General features: G+C 43.5%; 1 protein-coding gene across 2 annotated transcripts in view; it reads left to right on the top strand.

Annotated features, from left to right (window-relative positions):
* ZNF423 (zinc finger protein 423) overlaps nt 1–20,957 on the top strand; it is a 316,344-nt gene that overhangs the window by 166,079 nt on the left and 129,308 nt on the right. The window contains exons 5-6 of one of the 2 annotated variants that reach the window (XM_032231463.1): nt 918–1,002; nt 16,142–16,231. In XM_032231463.1, the coding sequence (XP_032087354.1) occupies nt 918–1,002; nt 16,142–16,231 (175 nt within the window). The remainder of the gene's footprint in view (nt 1–917; nt 1,003–16,141; nt 16,232–20,957) is intronic. The other variant, XM_032231464.1, reaches the window with a different exon arrangement.

The raw sequence follows: 20,957 nt of genomic DNA, 5'->3' as shown, positions 1-20,957 counted from the left end.
TGCCTCCTGAGTCCCAGCTGATCGGGAGGAAATGGGAATTTTGCAGTAATCTTCCCCTGGAGTGGGGAGGGAGTGGATATTTTACAGTATCCTTCCCCTGCCATGCGCACCAAGCCATGCCCACCAAGCCATGCCACGCCCACAGAAACGGTAGTAAACATTTTTGAATTCCACCACTGCCTTATACCCAGTGGTGGGCTTCAAAAATTTCAGCAACAGGCTCTCTGCCTGGTTGCTGAGTGGGTGTGGCCATAGTGGGTGTGGCTTAGTCAGCCTCCTGCACTATGGTGGGCTCCGGAAGCTTCTGTCGACCCTCTGGGAGGGCAAAAATGGCCTGTCCAGGCTCCGGTGGCCCTCCGTAGGCCAGAAATGGGCCTGTTTCTGACCTTCTCGAACTTCTGCTAGCCCGTTTTTCACCCTCCTTCAGCCTCTGCACATGCCCTGCACTTACCTGCATCCAATAGATGGGCCGTGTGGGGACTCCTGGGGGGAGCTGGGGGGGGGCCAGCCAGGAATGATATTTGGGAGGTTCTCTGCACAGAATCTTAGCTAGAGGTTCTCCTGAACCCCTGAGAATCCCCAGCCGCCCACTCCTGCCTATACCATTCCAGACAAATGACTGCCCAATCTCTTTTTAAGCACCTCCAGTGATGGAGCACCCACAAGTTCTGAAGGCAACTTCTGCTCCATTGGTTGATTGCTCTCATGGTTAGGAGATTTCTCCTTAGTTCTAAGTGGCTTCTCTCCTTGCTTCATTTTCAACCATTGTTTTAATCCATGAAGATAAAGCCATAATGCAGACCATTTCAGAGAGATCGTACAATAGTTCTGTGTTGATGCTAAGAACTCCAAGAATTCTAGCACCGCAACAAAGGTGATTTTTCTTCATTTGTTTTCCTTCTTTCTTTCTTGAACAGAAGAAGACTTACCAGTGTATCAAGTGCCAGATGACCTTCGAAAACGAACGAGAGATACAGATTCACGTTGCAAATCATATGATTGGTAAGCCTTGCTTTCTTGGGCTTAATCTGTGTTGTTAACCTTCATCCTTAGTCTGTAGCACTTCACTTTGTGACACTTTGATGACGATTGGACATTGTCTGATGGACCGTTGGATATGGTTAATCTTTCTCTATAAGCTATTCTCTGTCAGCTCAAATCTCTGTGGTTCATGGGTTACACATTAAGACCTTTAGGTCATGTTCAAGAGTCAAGATTGTGTAGTTTCTTTTGATTTTTTTAAAAAAAGATCTTTTGTTTCTTCTGGTTTGGGATCCTATCTTGTAATCCTAGCTTGTAGCAATCTTAGTTAAGACACCCTGCTTTGGTTGCTGTTTCAATATATGTATCTATAGCAGGAGATCCATAAATATGTCTTTGTTTTCTATCTGCTAAGTTTCTCTTCTTGTCTTCATGAAGCAGTGGTTTCTGGAGATAGAATGGTGGTCTGGAGATTAAAAAAAAACACAGTAAACCACCATTAACAAAAAATATGATTTGAAACATACCCTAGAACTTGAAGAAGAGAGAAAGCCTTATCTACCCTGTTTCCCCCAAAATAATACCTCCCTGGATAATAAGCCTAATAGGACTTTTGAGCCCATGCGCTAAAATAAGCCCTTCTCCAAAAATAAGCCCTCCTCAAAAATATTGCAACACAGAAGCAGGCATGAGGTGACCACGCTCGCCGCCCCTGCACCTTAAAAATAATAAGACCTCCCCTATAGTGATAGTAAAATATATAAATTCTAAAATGTACAATTTAAACTGAATGAAATATATGTGATTGTGGAAGAAATGCACGAAATGTACCTGTAACCAATGGATACGCTTTCTACAAGATGTAATGAAAGATGATTTTTTTTGTGTGTTTTCCTTTAATAAAAACAATAAAAACTTTAAAAATAATAATAAGACCTCCCCAAAAGTAAGGACAAGCACTTATTTCGGGGGGTCAAAAGAAAATAAGACCCTGTCTTATTTTCGGGGAAACATGGTAGCTAAGAGTCAGTTTCTTCATATAAAAACGATACTTTGAAAATCATCTGCCATGCTTTTTCTATTTTAACTGGGGGTGGAGTGGGTGGAGTGAGGAGTAAACCTGATCTTCCCTGATTTTCATTTACTTAACTTTTTTTGATTGTTCTGGTTGCTATTCCACTGCATTACTTCCCTTTTGAGAATTCTAGATCATAAGTTAAGTTCAATCGGTTCAGAAGAGCCTGGTTGTGACTTTTCCAGCAACTGGGAATTCTTCTATTTGTGCAGGCTGAGGAGCACGTGACGATGGACAGATGTAGATGGGAGTTTAGAAGATTCTTACCTCTGTGGTTTTCCCTTATTGGTTCATTTCAAAATACTGTCTGAACTTCCTTGGTGCTGCACCTGTTCCCCATTGTTCCCCTTTGCAATTGTTTCAGACCTCTTGAAGCATTGGGACTGCATCTCCCAATTTGCAGAATGGAATTTCTTTTTTTTTTAATGTTCTCCTGGGATTCTTGAAGTTAGGGTCACAGTCTCTTTGGGTGAGATGGGCAAACATCTGTCTGTCTCTCTGTGTGTCTGTCTATCTGTCTGTCTGTCTGTCTGTCTATCATCTGTCTATCATCTCTTTCTCTCTCTCTCATCTGTCTGTCTGTCTGTCTGTCTGTCTGTCTATCCATCCATCCATCCATCCATCCATCCATCCATCCATCCATCCATCCATCTATCATCTATCTATCTACTGTCTGTCTATCTATCTACTTACTATCTATCTATCTATCTATCTATCTATCTATCTATCTATCTATCTATCTATCATCTATCATCTATCATCTATCATCTATCTATCTATCTATCATCTATCATCTATCTATCTATCATCTATCTATCTATCTATCTATCTATCTATCTATCTATCTATCTATCATCTGTCTGTCTGTCTGTCTGCCTGCCTGCCTGCCTGCCTGCCTGCCTGCCTGTCTGTCTGTCTATTTATCTATCTATCTATCTATCTATCTATCTATCTATCTATCTATCTATCTATCTATCTATCTAATCATCCTTCTGCCTCTGCCTCCTCCATCTTCATCCGTCTGTCTGTATCTCCTTTTCTCTCCCACATTCATATCTATATTTACAGTATATCCATTTCCATAGGAGGAATATCTAAGTTGCATGCATAGCTACAGTTATTTTTCCTGGTCTTCAAGGCATTTGAGTCTTCATTCCCTAAAATATCTCTACTCCCTTTCCTTTAATAGGTGCTACAAAAAGTCATTTTTCAACCTAATGAGGAGTTGGGACACTGATAAATATACAGAAATATCTCCTTCCTTTGCAGAGCTCCTTAGTTATGGTTAACATTCGTCAAAATTAACATGCCGGGAAGATTCAGCTGAGGCATGTCCCTTTTGAAGAATGGCCCTTCTGTGAGTTTTGGGGCTATCTGCATCTGTGGTGTCCTTATCCCTGCATTAGACCTGCTAATGGTTTCCACTTCTCCATCCTCATCCTGCCTTTCACTGTCTCCTCTCTGATCTGTGGTTCTACTGTGTGTTAGATGTGATGGACATCATCAGAATATGAATCCACAGGGGGTGTAGGAGTCAGTCGGCCTAGCACCTAGGAGAAGCTTAACGATGCAGATTTCTCCCATCCCAGGAAGGAAGGAAGGAAGGAAGGAAGGGAGGAAGGAAGGAAGGAAGGAAGGAAGGAAGTAATGTGCAGGCATTTAAGATGGAAAACTGGCCCATCTAAGATGAAGAAATCAAAAAAGTTCCTTTTCCAGGATTCCTTTTTGAGAATCAAGATCACATGAAGTGTGAATACCACTTTGTAATGCCTTAGTAAGACTGCACTTGGAATACTATGTCCAGTTTTGGTAGACATGATATATATAAAAGATGTGGAGACTCTAGAAAGAGTGCAGAGAAGAGCAACAGAGAGAATTAGGGGACATATGAAGGACAGTTGCAGGAACTGGGTATGTCTAGTTCAATGAAGGGCTAGGGGAGACATGATAGCAGTCTTCCGATATCTCAGGGGCTGCCACAAAGAAGAGGGAGTCAAGCTATTCTCCAAAGCACCTGAAGGCAGCAATGGATGGAAATCAAGGAAAGAACCTAGAAATAAGAATAATTTTATTCTGGCAATTAAAAACATTAATCAGTGGAATAACTTGCCTCCAGAAGTTGTGGATGATCCAACACTCTTTAAGAAGAGATTGGATAACCATTTGTCTGAAATTGTATAGCTCAGTGTTGGAGAACCTTTTCAGCACTGAGTGCTGAAACAGGAGTGCGCATGCATGCATGCGCTGGAAACAGAAGAGCCGTCGCCCGGTGTGCATGTGTGCGCTGGGAAAATGGTCTTCCGGTTACCAGCGCACGCATGTTCACCAGCCACCTGATCTTTGCACATGCATGCGTGCCAGAAGACCAGGTGGCTGGTGCACATGTGCACGCCAGAAAGCGGGAGAGTATCTTCCCGGGGTCCGCATGCTCTTCTGCTTTCTGGCACTCCCGCACATATGAACACCAGCTGGCTGGTGTGCCTGAATCTGGAAGAGTAAAGGGTGACAGCTCACGTGGCCAGAGTGATCACTCTGCCTGCTACTTCTGGCACGAATGCCATAGGTTCACCATCACGGGTATAGGGTCTCCTGCTTGGAATAGAAGACCTTCAAGGTTTCTTCCAGCTGTGTTATTCTGTTTGATATCTGTCCTCCTGCATTTAAGATCCAGATGTATATTCTGCTTCTGGGATTGATGGTAGTTAACAGATAATAGGCCCGGGATACCTGCGAGACCACCTACTGCCACCGGTAGCCTCCCACCGTCCAGTGCGATCCCACAGAGTTGGCCTCCTCAGGATGCCGTCGGCCAGACAGTGTCGGCTAGCCACCCCCAGCGGGAGAGCCTTCTCTGTGGGAGCCCCTTCCCTCTGGAATGAGCTGCCCCCGGAGCTTCGTATAATCCCCGACCTCCGGTCCTTCCGACGTGCCCTAAAAAGTTGGCTTTTCCAGCAAGCCGGCCTGGCCTAAACAAAACAAAATAAATGATTGATTATTGTTAATTTTAATCGAATTTTTTAAAATGTTATCGTTAATCCTAATTGGGTTTGTTTGGGATATTCTATTTAATTTTTTAAAACTTTTGTAATATGTGTTTTTTTTAATGTTGTATGCTGCCCTGAGTCCTTGGGAGAAGGGCGGCATATAAATCCAATAAACCAAACCAAACCAAACCAATACCTCTTGTGAGATACAGCTCTCCTATAGGAAAGTAGGTTTAGGAAGGCCCTAGTATAGGAATTCAAATGAAACCTCCCCACTCAGACAACTCTCCAACCTGTGCCTGAAAATATCCTTTAAAGGGGACTATTTATCATTGCCCTAGATCAGTGGTTTTCAACCTGTGGGTCGGGACCCCTTTGGGGGGTCGAACGACCCTTTCACAGGGGTCACCTAAGACCATTGGAAAACACGTATTTTCAAAAAAAAATATGGAAAACATAAAATAATTTTATGGTTGGGGGTCACCACAACACGAGGAACTGTATTAAAGGGTCGCGGCATTAGGAAGGTGGAGAACAATTGCCCTAGATTGTGACTTTACTGTTGAACTATTATTATTTTCAAAAAGCTTTACAGCACATAAACAGACATTCTCCCATTACTCAGTTATTCCATGTTCGGTATTTCTGAACAACGAGGAACAAGTGCTTGTCTTCTTCTGTGGAAACATCTGTGGAACCGAGAAGTTTCTATACCAATTTGCACTGAATAGTGTAAATGGCCGTGGAACCTTCTTGGAACTGCTGAAAGAGACTGTGTTGTAAACTGTTGCTCAGTTCTTGCAAGTTTTTAAAGTTTGACATCTCAGATGAAGTTAACTTCCATGTTTGTGGATTGCACGAAGTATCTAAGAAATTTCTACATTGTCTTTCTTCATCTGGAGCGTTTGTGTGTGTGTGTGTGTATGTGTGTGTGTGTGTGTGTGTCTGTGTCGGATTACCTTTTCCATTATTTCCAAGCATTTTACCAGGCCAATTGAGGGCGGAAGGCAGTTGCCATCCAAAGAATTTGAAGAAATGTGGGCAAACACAGGTCTTATTGTTGTTATTGGAAGTTCTAGATCATGGAGGTTGTAATTGCAGCATATACAGAAGACTCTGGCTTGGGGAAATTTGAAACTGATACTGAGAGGAATAGCGGGCCGTGGAAAAATTAAGATAGCTAAACTTTAAAATGTGACAGATGGTTTTTGAAGCATTACATGAAAATGAACATATTTCTGGACTTCACAATTGACTGTGTTAATTAATTATGGATACATTACAGACTCTAAATCTCTATCCAGTATTCTTTAATTAAATCATGTTTCACATTGTTGTTCCTTTGAATTGGACAGTTCCGAGGACTTTGCGTTGAGCTTAGTTGAACGGCCTTCTGTTGCTTTTGTAGATCTATGAGACTAAGGCACCCATCGTCCCACGAGGACTTTTTGAATTGTTAGGAGTTATAATCCCAACGTACTAGAAAGCCCCAAGTTGGGAAAAGGCTAAATTAATTGTGAAGGAAATATAAAATTTAAACACCTTGGATGGAATCCAAGATCTAATAGCATTCAAGGAGATTGCTCTTTTATTTCCTAGATGTTATCCTTAAATCCTGGTCTTTTCTCCAAACTGATGTTGGACAGATATTTTGCAAAATAAATGGAAGACCCACGAGAGCTGGCAATTTTGGGAATTACAGTCTCAATATCTCTTAAAATATTACAGGACCCGTAGCATTCGAACTTGAGAGGAGCCTTATGATCTTCTTACTTCCGTCAACTTTCTTGGTACCCCTTAAATGCTCTACATGGAGCTACCCTTGAAAAGCATCCAGGAACTCCAATTGGTTCATAATGCAACGGTCTGCGTGGTTTAGCACAAAATCAGGTGTGCATCTCTCTTGCAGAAGCAATTCAGCTCATGTTACCTTTAAATCCCTTCATGTTTTCGGACAAGTGATCTGAACTACCATCTCTTCCTGGTTACATCACACAACCCACCAGGGAATGTGGCAGGTCCTGTCTCCTAAGGCGGTCCATCTGCCGTAACCCAGAAGAAGGACCTTCTTCATGGTGGCTCCCTCCCTTTGGAACATCCACCTCCTAGAGATTATATGCCTCCCACTTTGACACTCGTTCTCAAGACTTGGTTTGGCCAACGGGCTTTGAGAACCCAGAGTGGGATGGGGCCCCTCAAGTGGCTTGCTTGACTAATTGGTGTGATCAGGGGGAGGGGTGGATGGGTTATTGTTTTGATGATTTGTATATTAAGTTTTTATTTTTTTGTAAACCACCAAGAGTCATTGAAAATGAGTGGGAAGCCATCAGGCAGATAGATAGGGCAGACAGGCAGAAGGACAATAGGTAGGTAGGTAGGTAGGTAGGTAGGTAGGTAGGTAGGTAGATAGATAGATAGATAGATAGATAGATAGATAGATAGATAGATAGATAGATAGATAGATAGATGGGGGAGAGATAGATAGATAGATAGATAGATAGATAGATAGATAGATAGATAGATAGATGATAGAGACACAGATCTCTCTCTCATCTCTCTCTCTCTGTGTCTATCTATCTATCTATCTATCTATCTATCTATCTATCATCTACTGTATCTATGTATATCTATCTATCTTCTATCTATCTATCTATCTATCTATCTATCTATCTATCTATCTATCTATCTATCTATCTATCTATCTATCTATCTATCTATCTATCTATCTATCTATCTATCTATCTACCTACTGTATCTATCTATCTATCTATCTATCTATCTATCTATCTATCTATCTATCTATCTATCATCTATCTATCTATCTATCTATCTATCCATCCATCCATCCATCCATCCATCCATCCATCCATCCATCCATCCATCCATCCATCCATCCATCCATCCATCTATCTATCTATCTATCTATCTATCTATCTATCTATCTTACTGTACCTACCTACCTACCTACTACCTACCTACCTACCTACCTACCTACCTACCTACCTACCTACATCCATCCATCCATCCATCCATCCATCCATCCATCCATCCATCCATCCATCTATCTATCTATCTATCTATCTATCTATCTATCTATCTATCTATCTATCTATCTATCTATCTATCTTCTATCTATGGCAGGGGTCGGCAACCTTAAACACTCAAAGAGCCACAAAGGACCTAACTGGAATTCCCACGTTCAATTCTGGAGCCAACCGCAGGACTGGTTTCCCCACCATAAAATCTCCTCCTAGCACGGCATCCTTTTTCCTCTACCTGTCCTAAAGCCCTATCAGTTGTGGAGCTGACTGGAAAATCTGCTCCTTGCCACAGAGTCTCCTCCTGGCGCTCTGGGCTTCCCCCACCTAACTGGAAGTTCCCCTCAAAAATGTGTGCCGACTGACGAGAGGGAGCTGCAGCAGAGGGTTGAAAGAGCCACATGCAGCTCCAGAGGCTCGGCTTGCTGACCCCTGATTTATGGGCAGGCAGACAGATAGACAGATGCAAAGGTTCCTGTTAGTTACAGAAAGTGGAAGGCCTATACTGATATTGACAATATTGCAAATTGCCACGCCCACTGAAAACATCCTATTCTACGGTCTTAACCCAATTCTTTGCATCCTGGCAGTAAATTTGACTGGGGTTGGGGTGGATTGGTTTAAAAACAAACCGACCAACCAATCCTGAGATAATGGAAATGATCAAAGGAAAAGTCTAGGGAAAGAATTGAATGAAACTGTGTTTCCCCTTTTGAAATCCGTCTCTGTTTTGAATAAGCAGACCTGCTAATTGGCTGTGAATAACAAATAGGCTTGCTTCTTGATGTATTCATTATCCAATCCAGGATTTTTAGGTGGGAATTCTTTTGCACCAGGAAATTGCAGCGGTTGAGGGAACAAGAAACACTTTTCTGATTTGACTTTCGAGTTGACAAGCTTTGAGAGGAGAGCTAGCATTAAACGAGGTCTCAAGTATTTCAGGAGGTTCACCAACTGTTCACCTTTTCATCCACCCCCCCCTTTTAAAAGGATATTGGATGAGAACATTAGATTAATATTTTTTGAGTGAAGAGAGATCATTCTTGAAAGCTGTTGTTTATCCGTGATTAACCACTGTAACTCAGGATGAGGCACTTAAAAAACAAAGTTCTTGATTTTAGTTCCACTTTAAGCATGAAAACCAGCTGAGTGACTTGAGCCAATCACCAGGAGACTGGGAGTTCTAGTCCCGCCTTAGCCATGAAAGCCAACTGGGTGACTTAGGGCCAATCACAAGGAAACTGAGCTCAAACCCCACCTTAGCCATGATAGCTGGCAGGGTGACTTTGGGCTGGGAGTTGTAGCCCCACCTTAGCCATGAAAGCCAGCTGGGTGACTTCAGGTCAGTCTCCAGGAGTCTGGGAATTCTAGTCCCACCTTAGCATGAAAGCCAATTGGGTGACTTAGGGCCAATCACAAGGAAACTGAGTTCAAACCCCACCTTAGCCATGAAAGCTGGCAGGGTGACTTTGGGCTGGGAGTTCTAGTCCCACCTTAGCCATGAAAGCTGGCTGGGTGACTAGATGCAGTCACTTTCTCTCAACTCAACCCACCTCACCTGGGTTCTTGTTGTAGGGAAACTGGAAGAAGGATGTTGTTTCGGATATGTTCACCACCTTGAGTTATTTATTAAAAAAAACAATATATTGGGATACAAATCATTTATTATTATTATTTAGGAGCAGGCTTTCTATTCCTTTCTTTTTTGGTGCAGCCCTTCTAGGACAAAGTTGATTTTGTAAAATATTGGTATCCCTTTTTCTTGGCTCTCTCTCTCTGTACGTGTTTTCATCATTTCTAATGGAGCGCATTTGACCAAACGCTACATTGCTTTGTTCCCTGACGACCCTGGGAGTAAAGCATAATTTTCCGTCATATAGTCAGTCACTTTTTTAATGAAAAAAAAAATTTTTTTTCTTCGCTTTTTAAAAAAATTATTATTATTTTAATTTTATCAATTTCATATATACATTCACAATTATATGATCTCATAACTGTTATTGATAATATGTATTTATAACAATTTTTCCCTACTGTTGACAATATACTTGAAGATTGCTTTTTTAACATCCTATAGATCCATCTTATCTTACAACGGTCCTACTTCTTCTTCCCTCCCTCTTTCCTTCCCTCGTTTCTTCTCTCCTACTCCCCTTCCTTCCCTCCCTCCTTCCCCTTCCCTCCTTCTCTCCTTCCCTCCTTCCTTCCCTCCTTTCTTTTCTCCTTTTCTCCTTCCTTTCCCCCTTCCTTTCCTCCTTCTTTCCCCCCTAGCTTTCCTCCTTCCTTCCCCCTTCCTTCTCTCCTACATTCCCTCCTTCCTTCCCTCCTTTCTTCTCTCCTTCTCTCCTTCCTTCCCTCTTTTCTTCTCTCCTTCTTTCCCTCCTTGCTTCCCTCCTTGCTTCCCTCCCTCCTTCCCTCCCTCCTTCCTATCCCCCTTTCTTCTCTTTCTTCTCTCCTTCCTTCCTTCCTCCTCTCCTTTCCCTTCTCTCCTTCCCCTTCCTTCCCTTTATTCTTCCCCTCTTCTTCCCATTCCTCCCTTCTTTCCTACTCTTACATTCCCTTCCATTCTTCCTCTGCCTTTCCCTTTTTCCTATTCCTCTCCTTCCTCTGAAAAAAAACCAAAACATTTTATTCTCACCCTTCTTTCGTTTGATAGTTGAATAAGGAAAGCATCCTTCTCGCTGACATTTTTTGCGGCGATGGTGTCAACATTTCCATGTTGCCTGATACATTCCTAATTGGCTGTCATCTCAGCGCCCTGTTGTCTTTGCGCCTTTTTAACCGTTAAAAATTCCTTTCAGCCCCCGAAATCAGTTTTCATAGGTGGCTGGTGATTAGCCCTCTTTAAACCTTTCCAAGTGGTTCGATATTTGCATACAAAGGTAGGAAAAAGAAAGCGATGGAATCAAACACCTTTTCTGTAATCAGGTGTGTGAGCTGTGACTAGCTTGGAGGTTGGATATCCATCCACATCTGCTAATTAACATGGCACACACACTCTCCTTAAAGATTGCACACTATGTAGGCATGTGTGTGTAAGGGAAGCTTGAATCATAAAGGCAGGGTGAAATTTTCTTGGAATCTGCTGCCTTGGCCCTTGTTTAAGTAGATAATTGAGGCTTTATCAATTGAGCCTGGAAATGGCTCGTATAAGTTACGATGGTTCACATTTGACCACATATCCAGACTTCATCTTTTCTATGAGGGTTGTTAAGTTATTAAATGGACATTGCAGTCATTAAGTGAACCCATTGTTAGCTACGGGCAGGTTTTGCCAGAAATTGGAAGTAAACGCCAAAACTGCCATCAATTGCAGTCACATGACTACAGGGCACTACAAATGGTCATAAATGCAGGCCAGTTGTTAAGCTCTCAAAATGAGGTCATGTAATTGTGGATGCTTGGTGCTCCTGAGCTTGGTTGTTTTCTTGCAAGCATTTCATTACCCAAACTAGTAACATTTATCTATCTACATTATCTATCTATCTATCTATCTATCTATCTATCTATCTATCTATCTATCTATCATCTATCTATCTATCTATCTATCTATCTATCTATCTATCTATCTATCATCTACATGCCTACCTACCTACCTACCTATCATCTATCTACATGTCTGTCTGTCTGTCTGTCTATCTATATGTGTCTATCTATCTATGTATCTATCTATCTATCTATCTATCTATCTATCTATCTATCTATCTATCTATCTATCTATCTATCTATCTATCTATCATCTATATCTATCATCTATCTTTCTATCTATCTATCTTTCTATCTATCTATTGTCTATCTACATGTCTACCTACCTGCCTACCTACCTGCCTACCTATTGTCTATCTACATGTCTGTCTGTCTGTCTGTCTATCTGTCTGACTGCCTGCCTGCCTGCCTGCCTGCCTGCCTACCTACCTACCTACCTACCTACCTACCTACCTACCTACCTATCTATCTACCTACCTACCTACCTACCTATCATCTATCTACATGTATCTATCTATCTATCTATCTATCTATCTATCTATCTATCTATCTATCTATCTATCTATCTATCTATCTATCTATCTATCTGGTATGTTAATTAGCTAGTTAGTTAGATAGTTTGTCAAACTTGTACAAGATAACAGGTATAAGTATAGACATGGACTTGAACAAAGGAAATGGGTACGAATAAATGGGGACAGTAGGACAGGGATGGAAGGCATGCTGGTGCGCTTATGCACGCCCCCTTTATGGACCTATTAGGAAAGGGGTGAGGTCCACGGTAGACAGTTGAAGGTTGAAGCTGTGGGGGTTTAAGAATGTAACAACGGAGTGAATGGAGCATCGAGTTTGGAGCAGTTTACCTTGAGTTTGTTTCTTACTGTTTGCCCATGTGTTATTGAGGTTGAAGCTGAAGTAGTCGTTGACAGGTAGGACGTTGTAGCAGACGATTTTGTGTGTTACTCTTAGGTCAGACTGTAGGTGGCGTAGTTCCAGGTTCTCTAAGCCCAAAGTTTTGAGCCTGGTAGCATAAGGGATTCTATTGTGAGCAATAGTTATTTCCTTACAGCGGCGCAAAACTCTAGCCAAGCCTTTTTAAAACTCAGCCTCTCTTAAGGATGGAGAGTCAAGATTGATCATGTCATTAACAAAGGAATGTTCTTGCAGTCTGGTGATTAGCTTCCTTCCCATCAGTCCTACATAGTTAGGGGGACACGTACATCCTGGGACATGTACATGCACCTCCATTCGTGTTGTATCTGACGTTGGAACTTCAAAACCATGTCCTAAGTAGCTTTTCGGAGGGGTCCGTCATAATTCTGAATGGTCACTAAACACGCCACCATACGTCAAGGACTACCTGTGCACCCTATTTGGAAAGGAAGGCCCAGCGTACAACTTTTAATTTCCACGAGGGCGGTTCTCTTCGGGTGACTGCGAAGAACGCCAAGGAAAAGCCACTGCATCTGCCTTGGGTTTTTCATCAACCATATGGTCCAAACCCTCCGGGGATTAGAGCACTTCACAATATAGCAGAGAAGAATGCGTGCTTCAGCATTTTCCTAGGTAAATCAATCTGAGATTACACAAACATCACAAAAAGGCTTGTCCTGGAGGGGAAGAACCCTTATGTCCTTGATGTGCTGAGTTTTTACAGGCAGGCAGTTTTTGCCCGGGACGTACGTTCCCTTGTTCCACCCAAGCAAGATCAGGAAGCCTTGGGGGAGAACTTCACTTTCTGCCAAATTAAAGCAAATTTGTGAAATCGGTAGCTGGATCTCCATATCGAGCAGAGGTGTCAAACTCAAGGCCCGTGGGCCAGATCCAGCCTGCAGGGTGCTTACCATATTTTCCGGAGTATAAGACACACTTTTCTCCTCCTCTAAAAGAGGGTGAAAATTTGGATGTGTCTTATACACCGAATGTAGCCAAAACCGTAAGGCACAGAGGCAGCGATGGTCTGCCTTGAACAGCTGATTGGGAGTATTCCAGGAGGCCAATCAGCTGCTCCTGCTGAATCAGGCTGCAATAATATGCTGAAGCTGACCTGGCTTTAGCAAGCCTATTTGCAGCAAGGATGTGTCAGAGTTTGCAGCAGCAATCACATTCAGAAAACACATACGAGCAACTGATTCAGCAGGATTCAATAACTTCTCTTTATATATAATATAACATATTAAGTAAACAATACCAAAAGCAGGTTTTCCAAAGTGGTAGTTCAGCAGAGAAGTTTCACTTTCGGTTTTAGTTTCAGATATCAGCACAGCAGGCAGCTTTAGTACAGAACAAGCCACGCCCAGGCTCCTTGCTGTCTCCTTCCTTGTTGCTCACACAGCAAATACAGTTTGTTTCTCAACTCTCTCACACACTGACAGGACGCTAGCCAGATGAATACCATGGATGAGGGTAGGCAGAGTCAGAATGTTTCTTTTCTTATTTTCCTCCCCCAAAACTAAGGTGCGTCTTATACTCCAGTGCGTCTTCTAGTCTGAAACATACGGTAGATCTGGCCTGCAGGGCTGCTCTGGAAACAGTGAATGACTGGCCTGCAGGGCCCCTGCCAGTGAAAATGAATTTCGGGAAGGCCGCACGTGGCCTTCCCCAGCTCCATTTTTGCTGGCTGAGGGTTGCAGGAGGCCGTCGCAGCTGAAATGGAGGTCAGGAGCTTATTTTCGCTGGCAAAGAACTCAGGCCATCCCAGGTGCCCCCCCTGACACCAGTGATGTCAAGCTGGCCATGCCCACCCACCCCCAAGGCCAAACACAACCCTGTTGCGGCCCTCGATGAAATCGAGTTTGACGCTCCTGATACCGAGTAAATGCCATAATGTGTTTTTCCTCTGCTTTTAGTGGAACACATTGTAGGGAGCCTTTTTAAAACTCAGCCATTTTTAAGGAGGGAGAGTCAAGATTTATCATGTCATTAACAACCTTTCTTTTATTAAATCGTTACATTTAAGCAAGAGGAAGCGGCAAACAAAAAAAAATATATTCGGATGCTAGTTATGGAGCCAAATTTATATTGTAGTTTTAAATCTCTTGGTGTCAATTTAGTGTATTGTCTTTAATTAAAGGTCAACGGAAATTGAACTGCAAGCCTTAGGGAGGCTTTAAACCGGCCTATGAAACTCCAAGGCTGCCCATTAGGAAGGGTCTTTTGCAGAAGATTTTTTTCGATTGCCACCGAACCCGTTAAGTTGCAAGTTAGACATCTAATGTTACTTCCGATTTAGAACAAGGACGATCAACATTCTGGGGCTTCCTTGCCTTTTAGTTCTTCTTGGTGATTCCCCCACCCACCCCACCCCATTCCAGCAGAGAGCATTTGTTTGGATCGGAGTATGCAAAGTTAGTCTTGTTATTAGGGATTTTGTTGAGGGTTATTGCCTTCCAATTTGATGGCATAAAGGTTGATCCAAGGATTGGGGAAAATGGAACTCGTGGTTATCTAAATCGACGTTAGAGGGCTGGAAATGGGCAGCTCATTGTTGGGAAGGGGTCAATGTTTTGAAACACTTTGAAAGATCCAGTGCAAATGTGATCAATCTTCCTTCTTTTCTTCCTTCTTTCCTTCCTCCCTCCCTCCCTTCCTTCTCCCCCCCTCTCTCCCTACATCTATTAACTCTCTATCTACTCTCTCCATCTCTCTATCTTCCTTCCATCTCTACCCCTCCCCCTCTCTATCCCCTCCTTCTCTCCATCTCCCTTACTTTTCCCCTCCCTCCCTCCCCACTTACCTATCTCTATCCACTTTCCTTCCTTCCTTTTTTCCTTCTCCCTGTCTCTCCCTTCCTTCCTCCCTCCCTCCCTCCCTCCCTCTCTCCCTTCCTATATCTATTCACTCTCTATCTCTCTACCTTCATTCCATCTCTATCTCCTCCCTCTCTCTATCCCCTCCTTCTCTCCACTTCCTTCCCTTCCTACCTTCTTACCTACCCCATCCACTTTCCTTCCTTCCTTTTCTCATCTTCCTTCTCCCTTTGTCTCCTCCCTCCTTCCTTCCTTCTTCACTCCTCTCTCCATCTCTTTATCTTCTACCCATCTCTATCCCTCCCTCCCTCTATCTCCTCCTTCTCTCCACCTTCCTTCTCTCCCTTCCTACTTACTTACTTACCTACCTACCTCTATCCACTTTCCTTCCTTCCTTCCTTCCTTCCTTCCTTTCTTTTCTCATCTTCCTTCTCCCTTTGTCTCTCCCCTTCCTTCCTTCCTTCCTTCCTTCCTTCCTTCCTTCTTTCCTTCCTTCCTTCCTTCCTTCCTTCCTTCCCTCCCTCCCTCCCTCCCTCCCTCTGTTCACCTTCATCCATTTCTGTGTCTCCCTTCCTTCCATCTCTCTATCCACTTTCCTCCCTTCCTCACTCTGAACAGTGAGGGCACGGGCTTTCCTTTCCATGGCCAGGATGGATCAAGGCAGAGGGCAAGGGAATACGTGATGCTATTTTTCACGGGCCTCCTTCTAACCCCATGGCATCCCACCTACCTTCTCTTCACATGGCAGGACTTTGTTGCAAATTCATCCATGAAGACTCCTTGCCACGTGGGGAGGAGTTGAGTTTCTCTGCCTCCTGTCTCTTATAGGTGCAGTTCCTGTTCCCCATGGTGAGGTCTTCCACTCTTTTCCAACCCCCATCTTACTGGAGAGGAGGATTAGCAAAAATGCTATTACAGGTAGGAAACACAGAATGTGATTCGCATGTGAAAGCAACCCTCCCACATCTTTTTTTTCCTCCCACTGCCTTTCAAACTTCTCAGAGTGGTAGGCAGCATGCTTTTGAAGACTGGGCTCCCATGTTTTGAATTAAACTGTGGTTGAATTGGTTGGGATGCAGTGGCTCAGTGGCTAAGATGCTGAGCTTGTCAATCAGAAAGGTTGGCAGTTCGGCGGTTCAAATCCCTAGCGCCGCGTAATGGAGTGAGCTCCCGCTACTTGCCCCAGCTTCTGCCAACCTAGCAGTTTGAAAGCACATAAAAATGCAAGTAGAAAAATAGGACCACCTTTGGTGGGAAGGTAACAGTGTAACAGGTGAACAGCCTTATGGTTGAATTAATCCTGGCTTGTTGGATAAGCCACAGTTGGCTGGATTCTCACAATGCAGAGTTAGGCATATAGTCTACCTTGGAATTTCTCTTCTTGCCCTGAGGGATCCTGATCTGGGGACTGGGGAAGATCTGACAGTGTCAATGGGAGATAATTTAAGAAGTTTCCCAGTAATATTTCATCCTGGTGTTAAGCTAGAATTAGAAGTTGAAACAGTTATTCAACGGGAGCTTGGTATAAGTTGGCATATAAGTTTCAGTTCTGGTTTCCTTAAAGGCAGATTTGAAAAAAAAAGACTTGTAAACCTTTCCCATGCCAGTTAAGTTTTTCCCATGCCAACTAAGTCTTTCCCATACCAGCTAACTCTTTCCCATGCTAGCTAAGTCTTCCATCATTCCTATTGTCCAGTGATAGGATTCAAATAAACAATCAGTTCTCTGCCCTAATGACAAGCTGGGTAGGTGTGGCTCAGTGGTCATGTGACTGGGTGGGCATGACCAACTCAACATCACTCTGGCCAATGGGCACTTCGCCTTACCTGTTACAATGTACTAAGGGTTAACTGGAGAGGCAGTTTCTGTAAGCAGGGCAATAAAGATTAAGCTAGAAACAACACCAGAATGTTTCCTTCCTGCCTTCCTTACAGGATTAGCCCAGTAAAGTGGGAAAAAAACAAAAGATTTCTTCCAACAACCGGTTCTCCGAATTGCTTAGAAAGTTAACAACCGGTTCTCCCGAATAGGTGCGGACTGGCTGAATCCCACCACTGCTATTGCCCAACATTATGTCCCCTCAACCTGGCTTCCCAGGCTCACATATCCACCCAGGACCTTCAAATGGTTTTGGGTTAAGATATACCCTTGGCCTTCCAAAGATGTATTTCCCCAAAGTGGGCAAAATCAGGACAAAAAAATGGAATTGGGTTGAACTGAAATGTAAGCTTAATTAAAATGAAATGAAATTACTTAACACTGAAAGAATATGATTAGAACCACCCATTTATTAATTTCCCCCCTTCGGTTATATTAAAAGTTACAAATTCAGCAGCAACTGTGGGAACAGCGCTTGGACGGCAACTTAACTAGATGGCAGAGAGGACTTTCTCTAGCTGAGAAAGCTAAACAGGGTCTGGTTAGTCTTAATTATCCCACAGGACCTTTGGGGACACATCCATGTCTCCATGGGGTTGTAGTTTGTGCACCCTGTAAACCAGAGACGGGAATTCTCTTGTTCTTTGTTAATGCAGATTGTTGCCCTTTTAATATCCTCTCCATGCTCTCCTGCCAGATTCTTCCCCAAACTTACAATGCATTTGAGTGCTCAGCATTGTTCAACAATCTTATCCCCTCCTTTAAAAAAAAAAAGTGAACGTTCCTCTAAATGAAGGAATCAAGATCCCGTAAAGTGTTAATACCACTTTATAATGCCTTGGTAAGGCCACACTTGGAATACTGCGTTCAGTTTTGGTCGCCACGATGTAGAAAAGATGTGGAGACTCTAGAAAGAGTGCAGAGAAGAGCAATGAAGATGATTAGGGGATCGAAGGCTAAAACATATGAAGAACGGTTGCAGGAACTGGGTATGTCTAGTTTAATGAAAAGAAGGACCAGGGAGATATGATAGCAGTCTTCCAATATCTCAGGGGTTGCCACAAAGAAGAGGGAGTCAAGCTATTCTCCAAAGCACCTGAGGGCAAGACAAGAAGCAATGGATGGAAACTAATCAAGGAGAGAAGCAAGCTGGAACCAAGGTGGAATTTCCTGACAGTGAGAACAATTCATCAGAGGAACAATTTGCCTCCAGAAGTTGTGGAGGCTCCATAACTGGAGGTGTTAAAGAAGAGATTGGACAACCATTTGTCCGGAATGGTATAGGGTTTCCTGCCTGAGCAGGGGGTTGGGCTAGATGACCTCCCTGCTCCCTTCCAACTCAGTTATTCTCTATTCTGTATTCCCCTCCACGCCTCTCTGATTATTAATGCATTTCTTAAAAGCCGCTAATTACTCATATACCCAATAGTAAGAAATGTTTAAAATATACAGCCCAGCAGTTAAATATGTTAATAGGGAGTTATTAAAGTGAAGTGTGGATTCTTGACATGAGTCTTAATAGTTCCTCTAAATCTGTTTTGATTTATTGAGTCAAAGAGGGAGACATTAATATCACTTGTCACTGTCTGAAACGCTTGCAGATTTTCCAGGTTTCATTTCATCGTCCACTCGGAGCTCTTAGTCCCCGATTGGTGCACTTCAGGGTGCTGGTTTCGGACTTCTGGCCAGAAATCTTAATGATGCTACAAGTAGTCCTTGACTTGTAACCATTTGTTTAGTTCAAAGTTACAACGGCACTGAACCAAGTGACTTCTTCTGACCATTTCCTACACTTACGACCATTGCAGCATCCCCGTGGTCACGGGATTTAAATTCAGATGCTGGACAACCGCCTCATATTTATGACGGTCGCAGTATCTCGGGGTCAAGTGATCCCCTTTTGCGGGGGGGGGGGGGGAGGAAGCCAGATTCACTTAACAGCCATGTCACTCATTTAACAACCACAAAGATTCACTTAAACGTGGCAAGAGAAGTTGTAAAGTGGGGCAAGCCTCCCTTAACTAACATCTCACTTAGCAACCAAAATCCTGGGCTCATCGTTGGTTATAAGTCAAAGACCAGCTTATCTTTGTGCATTTTTTTTTAATATTGAAAAAAAGCCCAACTTTTTACGCACCTGACGATAACCCGAATCTGGGAAAAATGCTAAGCATCAACCAGCGATTCAAAGCGAATACAAATAGTCCTTGACTTATACACATTCATGTAGTGACCGTTCAAAGTTACAACGGCACTGAAAACAAGTGACTTGGAAGCGTTTTTCACACTTACAACCACTGCGGCATTCCTGTGGCCATGTGATCGACATTCTGGCAAGTGGCATCGGTTTCGTTTTTAAGAGTTGCACTGTCCCAGGCAGGGCTGGGCTTCAAAAAGTTTAGCAAGGGGTTCTCTGCCTGGTTTGCTGGGTGGGTGTGGCCATAATGGGTGTGGCCTTGTCGGCCTCCTGCATCACGGCGAGGGGGGGTATTTTTGCCTTATCTGGGCTCCAGAGGCTTTCCTCGAGTCTCCGGAAGAGCTAAAATGGCCTCCCCAGGCTCCGGAGGCCCCCTGGAGGCCAGAAATGCACCTGTTTCCATTCTTCCAGAACTTTCAGTAGGCCTATTTTTCACCCTCCCTGAGCTTACCTGCATCCAAAAGGGGCCGCGTGGGGACTCCTGGGAGGGGTGGGGTGGGCGAGGCCAGCCAGGAGTGGGATTTGGGGGTTCTCTGAATTGCATGGAATCTTAGCTAGAGGTTCTCCTGAACCTCTGCAAACACCCAGCAGCCCACCTCTGGTCCCAGGGTCATTTTGCAAGCTTCCCACAATCCCAGAGGTGCTTTTTCAAAATGCAACTGGTCTTTCTTGGTCTCCCCCCCCCCCCCTGAAAATGCTTCAAGGAAAGACGAAGGAGGTCATGGAACCTTTGGGATATCCATGACGTGGATGGTTGAAAATGTCCATCAGCATCCATGGGCGAGTCAGATTCACTGAACAACCATGTCACTCGTGTAATAACTGCGGCAGTTCGCTTAACGACGGTGGCAAGAAAGATCTTGAAATGGGGGCAAAACTTATCGCTGTCTTGCTTAACAGTGGAAACGTTGTTGTGGTCCTCAGTCAAAGACTTCAACCTTGTCCCGTCTATAAATCCAATGAGAGTAGGAACTTTATTCCTTTGGAACAGACTTTGGAATTTAAATATTTCCTACTGGAAAAACCTCACTGGGTGCCCTTTGCTAGTAACCATACCATACAGAATAACCAAGTTGGAAGTTACCTTGTAGGTCATCTAGTCCAACCCCCTGACCAAGCAGGAGACCCTACACCATTTCTGACAAATGGCAGTCTAGTCTCTTCTTGAAAGCTTCCAGTGATGAAGCTCCCACAACCTCTGAAGGCAACTTCTGTTCCATGGGTTGATTGTTCTCACTGTCAGAAAGTTCCTCCTTATTTCCAGGTTGAATCTCTCCTTGCTCAGTTTCCATCCGTTATTCCTTGTCTGATCTTCAGGTGCTTTGGAAAATAGCTTGACCCCCTAACTCCTCTCTGTGGCAGCCCCTCAAATTTTGGAAGACTGCTATCATGTCTCCCCTGGTCCTTCTCTTCACTAGACTAGCCATGCCCAGTTCCTGCAACCATTCAACATATGTTTTAGCCTCAGGTCCCCTAATCATCCTGGTTTTGTTACATTGGTTGGTTCTTCTCCCTGTTGGAAAATTTCTCCTTATCTCTAGGTTGAAGTCCTAGTCATGCAGAAGAAAC

Source organism: Thamnophis elegans, chromosome 14 (genome assembly GCF_009769535.1).
Source record: "Thamnophis elegans isolate rThaEle1 chromosome 14, rThaEle1.pri, whole genome shotgun sequence".
Classification (NCBI taxonomy): Eukaryota; Metazoa; Chordata; class Lepidosauria; order Squamata; family Colubridae; genus Thamnophis; species Thamnophis elegans.
Note: the sequence above shows the minus strand (reverse complement) of the source record. Positions and strands in the feature narration are given on the sequence as shown.